The sequence below is a fragment of the Perognathus longimembris genome, chromosome 1, assembly GCF_023159225.1.
Source record: "Perognathus longimembris pacificus isolate PPM17 chromosome 1, ASM2315922v1, whole genome shotgun sequence".
Taxonomy (NCBI): domain Eukaryota; kingdom Metazoa; phylum Chordata; class Mammalia; order Rodentia; family Heteromyidae; genus Perognathus; species Perognathus longimembris.
The window spans coordinates 123,773,074-123,780,487 of NC_063161.1; the positions used below are offsets into that span (position 1 = coordinate 123,773,074).

The 7,414-nt window shown below is 35.5% G+C and overlaps 1 protein-coding gene across 1 annotated transcript; it reads right to left on the minus strand.

Moving 5' to 3' along the window:
- Positions 1–265: 265 nt before the first annotated feature.
- On the minus strand, positions 266–1,896 carry LOC125360815 (septin-7-like). Its single transcript, XM_048358969.1, is given in 2 exon segments — positions 266–963; positions 965–1,896. Coding segments are annotated over 2 exon segments (1,251 nt in total). The 5' UTR covers positions 1,882–1,896; the 3' UTR covers positions 266–629.
- Between the last annotated feature and the right edge of the window lie 5,518 nt (positions 1,897–7,414).

The following is a 7,414-nucleotide window of genomic DNA, read 5'->3' on the forward strand; positions in this document are numbered from 1 at the left end:
CTAAAGAGGGTACTAAATGAGAATAACATATACGTAAAGAATCCAAAACAAACAAACAAAAGGTTGTTATAAAAAGCTCTAGGTGCACTGTAAGCATATATGTTCTTTTTTCCATGTGTATTTTCAAACAATGGAAGTGTCAAAAATAGGGTCAACTGTGTTAGACTAAATTACATTATTGTATAGGCTACACTGAATGGAACCTCTATATTATAATTATCATAGAGAGGCATAGTCTGCATCATAGTATGGCAATTTATCCTCAATGAAAACCTTCCAGAGTTCTTTATTTTGGAATATCCTGTAAACAATCAAACCTCCAGAACATGATTGTACAACAGTAAAATGTTCTCTTGCATTAAACTGAAGACATCTGTTTAATAATAATAATAAAAAAGAAAACGTAGAAAGGTACTTAGAGCTGTTACTTTCTAAGTACAGAACACCCTAGACAATTCAAGGCATCTTAATCTCCATTGAAAACAACAACAAAAAAAGAGTATTTGTCATGCTGTTAAATCCATCATTATGGATAAAATTGGTGCAAATTGGTCAAATGGATCCAACAAGCACTGATGTCCAAGCTGGCATATTGGCAACTAATACGTAACTGGTGGTCAATGGAGAGTTTAAAAGATCTTCCCTTTCTTCTTGTTCTTTTCCAAGGTTCGTGAAGAGTTCTGTTGTTCTAAGATGCGTTGCTGAGCTTCCCAGTTGGCTTTCTTCTCCTCAAACTGACGCCGTTTTTCCTCTAATTCTTTGTGCTGGGCTTCCAAATTCTTTTTCATCTGCTCATGGCGCCGCTGGAGCTCAGCCTCAGAGTCCTTCAGTTTCTGGACCTTCTCCTTGACCTTCATCTCAAACACCTGCTCCATCTCCATCTCCATTTTCTTCATCTTGGCTACATGCTCCCTTCTTTCCTCCTCCATTTGTGCCAGCGGGCTTTTGGTAAGTTGTCCTTTAGTTGTTATCCACTCCATTGTAAGTCACAGCCGCCAGCTTTCTGCTTCGGTAGTTCTCATAGTGTACGTTATTAGTGACATCTTTTAAGTCTTGCATGTGTGTTCTTATCAACATATTCCTTAGAATTGTAAAATCACAATGTTCACCATTTTCAACTTCAGCTACACCCCAAGGATATTGCCTTCCTCTGACCTTCTTGCCATTAACTTCAATGATCGTGTTACTACGTACTACAGCGAGAGGTAAACGGTCCTTAATCTTTTTAACCAGCTTATTTTCTTCTTCATCGTCTGTTTCTGGAAATTCATATATTTTAATTTTATGTTCTTGGATTTCTTTTATTATCTGTTTTTTAAACTGCTGACATTCCTCTGGTGTGAGCATGTCTGCTTTGGCAATTAGTGGGATGATATTCACTTTTTCATGCAAAAGTTTCATAAACTCAATATCCAATGGTTTAAGTCCGTGTCCTGAGGGAGCGATGAAGTATAAGCAGCACTGCACTCTGTTAGCAGGCATCTGCCGCCTGTTCACCCGGGATTCTGCATTTAGGTAATCCTCAAATTTACTATCGATGTAGTCGATAACAGGCTGCCAGCAATTACTATTATCCACTGCATCGCCAAAGCCTGGAGTATCAACTATGGTGAGCAGCAACTGAACACCACCTTCTTTGATTAAAACTTTGGATTGTTCCACCTGTACAGTCTTTTTTATTCTATGGGAAGGCCCTGGGTACTCTGGAGAATACAAATCTGTGAGAAATAATGAGTTGATTAATGTTGACTTTCCCAGTCCAGATTCACCTACTACCATAAGTGTGAATTCAAACCCTCTTTTCACTGATTTTCTATATACTTGATTTGGGAGATTGGCAAATCCCACATAGCCTTCAAGGTTCTTCTGTTGAGCTACCATGGTGCCGCTGTTGACGCTCCTCCTGCTATTGCTTTAATTTGATCAAGAACTTCATCAATTCCAACTCGGGAAGAAGAATATAACAAATATTTCTGCCACCAAGATTATCACTTGGATCTACCAATTCTGCTCTTAATCCATTACATAGTATGTAAAGGAGACTAGGGCAGAATGCCATGTACACTGAGATGAAGCTTTGGTTGATAGGACTGTCAAGTGTTCTTACTAACATTACAGTTGTGACTCGGGTTCTGGTGGAACTGCATATTCATTGAACCTCCATTGTTGCCCTTTACCCCAGTTCTTTCCCCAAACCCCTATATCATACCAACTCATTTCCTTACTCTTCTCATAGGCCTATGTCAAATGCTAAAATATGATCTGCAATCTAGTATCAACCTAGAAAAACCACAGTGAGTGGTGAGTTTTCTTCATGAATAGTAATATACCTGAACATTGTGTCCAGTTTTACATTAGCTTCTTTGTCATATTGAATGTAAAACAAAAATACACACAAGGAAAAATGTTCTTTTCTTCAGTGGTTCCTTAGCTGTGAACTGCTTCTTCCAAGCTAAGACAATGTAGCATGATGGAGATGTTTTCTTTTCTTAACAACCCATTTCCCTAAGTCATAAATTGACAAATGCTGGCTCTAACAGACTCCTTTCTTAGAAATTGTCGTTTGAATTGCAGTCAGTGGTACTTTTAGTAGACTTGAAAAAATAATAGGATTTCCGCGAGGTGCCAATGGTCCAAACTTGTAATGCTAGGTACCTAGCAGGTTGAAATCTAAGGACAAAAGTTTGAAGCCAGTTCAAGCAGGAAAGTTCACAAAACTTTTTTTTCCCTCCAATTTACTAACAAAAGCTAGAAGTGGAACCATAGTTCAAGTAGTAGAGTGCTAGCCTTGAATGCAAAAGCTGAGGAATTTTGCCCGGAGCCTGATTTCAAGCCCCAGGAGTGACAAAAATAACAATCAATCGAACAAAAAAGAACATAGTGCCAGAGGATAGCAAGAGTGGTATATATGTACTCTTGAAGTTAAGGTTAAGGCTACACTCAACCCACCATAGCACATGCCATTTCTATGCACATCCAAACTCCATTTGAGAGCTCTGGACTCTCTTTTCCCATGTGCTTTCTTGCCAAGTAGACTGAAGAGTCATCTCCATGAGCACACATGTGCCAATTTAAAGTTATAAGAGTTTTTATTAAACTTTTTTTCTTTATTTTCAAAGTGTGGTACAGAGGGGTTACAGACTCATATGTAAGGCAGTGAGTACATTTCTTGTTCAATTTGTTACCTCCTCCCTTATTTCCCCCTTCCCCTTTCCCTCTTCCCACAAGAGTTGTGCAGTTGATTTACACCAAATTTGTTTTGTAAGTATTGCTTTCAGAATTGTTTGTCTTTTTGTCCTTTGACTCTCAAATTTGGTATTCCCTTTCCCTTCCCCAGTTCTAGTACCTGTATAAACAGTATCCAGGGTATTAAAATAAGATATAGTGGTAACAGGGGTACAATCACAGGAAGGGAATACAAGAGAAACAAAACTGTTGGTTTATACCAAATGATTTTGTAACTATTGCTTTTGGAGTCATTTTTCCTTTGTCTCTTGATTTTGATTACCTTTCCCTTCCCTAGTTCTAATATAAGTATATACAGTATCCAGGGTACTCAGATGAGATACAGTGATAGCAGAGGGGCAACCACAGGCAGGGGATATAAGAGGATCATCAACAGAAAAACTCATGGGGGGAGAGGGAAAGGGGGAGTGTGGGTGAAATGAGGGAGGAGATAACAAATTGTACAAGAAATGTACCCACTGCCTTACATATGAAACTGTAACCCTGCTGTACATCACTTTGGCAATAAATAATTATTCAAAAAACCCACAAAAAACAAAAAAAAGAGAAACAAAACTAGACAAAACAATCAAACAAACAGACAAGAAAAAAAGACAAAAATATACAAAAGGTACAGTTTCAAATGGCATTTTGATAATAATACAACAGTGGTATAACTCTTGTTTGTGTAATGTGGAGTTCATTTCACTTGGAATTATTTTATGTGATCATGTGGGTGCAGCTATTGGGATATTTTGATCTTCTACCACGACTAGCCTTATCATGTACTAGCTATTCCCAATGAGGGATACCATAGGGTTTATGTTTCTTTGGGTCTGGGTCACTTCCCTTAATGGGATTTTTTTCAAGTCCTTCCATTTCCTTACGAATGGGGCAGTGTCAATCCTTCTGATAGAAGCATAGAGTTCCATTGTGTATATGTGCCACATAGTTCTCAGTACAAATACTGAGAAAAATCCTTATTACGGACTGGTAGAAGGCTTGCTGCCAAGTTCCTCACTGGGTGTGCCTAACAGAACCTCTGTGAACCCTTAAAACTCCATTTGAATAATTTCCAGTGAAAACTGGAAATGTAAATGCTTTCAAACTTTTTTTCCTATTTGTCGTATTTATTTTAGTTTGGATTCCTAGTAAAAATTCCTGGAAAACAGTTCTAAATTATCTACAATCCAAATAGATTATTGCTGCGATATTGAAAGATTTGCTTCTGGGAAAATTCAGCCTAAAATCATTGAGGAACATGGAGAGAGACAGTTTCCCATCACTCCAGGGGAACATGGCAGCAGCAGAAGTAGAGTTGATGTCTTGTAGCCTTTTCTGATTTTGTAATGAAACTACACAATTCTGTAATGGAATTAGAGGTAAAATCTGGCCTCTGCAATATATATGAAAAACAAGGCCTCAATGAAGGAACTAATGCTATGCTAGAAATTCTGATACTCCTTGAAAGAGGAAAAAGCTGTTTTGCCAAGTCTTGTTTATTTTGCATCAAGAAATCCCTAACATTGCTACATCACATTTCAATCCCTAGTACAAGCTTTCCTCAGGGCTCTCATCTCTTCTCTCAGGGAATGAGTAGAAGCTCAGGCTAAACTCTTGCCAGTTTTGATATCTTTGGCTTGTCTTTCCTAATTTCCAATTCTTATTCTACCAAGGTAGCATATTCATTCATTGGGAGAAGACTAGCCACTTTTCATCTAGAAAACTATTGCTAGTATATCAAATTAAATTAAATTTTCTTTCTGCCTTCTGTTCCATCCTTTGAAAATTCCTACCATGGAACTTAACATGCTATTATGTGAAAATGGATTAAGGCAGTGTGCCTAGCCAAGATAAAGCGTTCAGTAATTGTACTGGATGAATAAACAAGAGAGAAACTAATATAAGTATTGAGTATATAGCATTTTGTGAAAGCTGAAAAGTTATAAATGGCATTTAATTTCTTCAGGAGATATTAAGAAACAATAGAAAATGTCATTGAAATGTATGTTTCTCTTCACTGATAATTAAATGGAATAGGAACACACTCATTGTAACATTTAAGTTTTATGCTTTTTGCATTATTCTTTTGCATTTTCTAGTCATATCATTTGGGAAAAGTTCTTTTACTAAAAGAAATGAGCCTGATATCACAGTTCCTAAACTAAAAACATATGAGGAAAATACTGATTGTATTATATCCTCTATATAAAACTCATTGGAGGGATAGGTTTTCAAACAAAAGGTAGGGTAAGTCTCAGTCATAGTCCCCAAAATATTCTTACACGTACATGAAGAACAGAAGCTATTTGAATCTCAGAACAAAATTGCAATACAATTTGTTTGTAAAGTTAATTGCCATTATTCAGCTAATAAATAAGTTCACCAGACAAGCTCAGATTCTATAATTTTTCAGTATCTTTTAAAAATTTATTATAAAGGTAATGTACAAGAGGATTAAAGCTACATAAGTAAGGTAATGAGTGCATTTCTTTTTAAACATTGTTACCTCCTCCTTCATTTTCTCCCTTACTCCTCCCCACCCCCCTCCCCTCAAAGTAGTACATTTCCTACATAGTGTTTAGTGAGTATCACTGATGGATTGGTTCATCCTTTGTCCTGCTGTGTCTGTGATTACCTTTCCCTTCCACAGATCAGATATTCGTATGTACAAGACAAAAGGTACAGAAAACTAAAGCAGAAAGACAAAATAGAAATAACTGCATACAGGACATAAAAAAAAACCTCTTGTTTCCAATTCCTGAAGTTCATTTTGATATGCTTCATTATATACGGTCCTATGTACTTAGCGATTGGGCTATTGTGATTGCCTGCTAAAAATATCATAGACATATTCTAGTTATTACAAATAAGGGAAACCACACAACCTGTGTTTCTTTTGGCCTGGCTTGCTTCACTTATTATAATTTTTTTCCAGGTCTTTCCATTTCCTTACGAATGGCACAGTGTCATTCTTTCTGATGGAGGTATAGGTTGATAGATAGATAGATAGATAGATAGATAGATACATACATACATAGATAGATACATAGATAGATAGATAGATAGATAGATAGATAGATAGATAGATAGATACATACATACATACATACATACAAACAAACATACACACATGCACTTTTAATCGGAGAAGAAAATTTCAATGAGGATATGATCTAGACCATAACTTCAAAACACTGAGAAATAATTCACATTTGAAACACAATGTCAGAGATAAACTGTAGATTTCAGCAGTTACATGATTACTTTTGTTTGGATTACTCAGAATAAAACTTACAGATTTAATTTGTACGATTTTATCTTTTGAGCAATGGAAACAATACATTGATAATCTCATATTCAAACACAAACATACATATCTTTGTAAAATATTATATATGATATTTAATTATCAATTAACTTGCTAATTATAATAAATTCTAGGTAAAATCTAAAATTGATATACTAGTATTTTAGCTAAAATGTAGCTTTAATATAGTTTTATTCAATAGATTTTATTACTTAGCTATATGTGTTTGCATTATGTGTTATGAGAAAGAGAGAGAAACATGTATCATCACTTTGATGTTCTATTTCCTGTCTCATTAACTATTCAAGGATTAAAACCTAAAGACTAAGCAAATATGACCATATAGTTCCATATCACATGAATTAAGAGATTTTCACAAATTTTTGATGATGGTAAAACATGAAATTAATTGACTAATTCACAACAGGTTATCCATCTCTTTCCACAGTAGAATTTTTACAAATGAGTATACCTGAAGAGCCTAGAAAGGAACTACAAAGACATATGCAACAAGGTAATAAGTGTCAAAACTTCTCTCTCAGCAGAGTAGTATTCTCTGTCCCTGTTTCTTTCCACCCTTTGTTGTAATCTGTTATGTCAACCATTATACCTTTCTGCATCTCTGTTACAAAGTTAAAAGCATGAATTGGTATGCCATTATTTTTAGTATTCTTAAATTTCTTTATGGCCATGAGTCCATATTATGCATTGAGTTACTTATTTGTAAGGGTAAATAAAAATTTGATATCTGCTGAAGACTTCTGTATTTATGGTCTCTATATGCTTGAATAAAATAAATGCCTAGATTAGAAATACTGGTTTATATTGCATTTAGCTATTCATTTCCTCTACTGCTTGTAGTTTATGTAATACTACTTT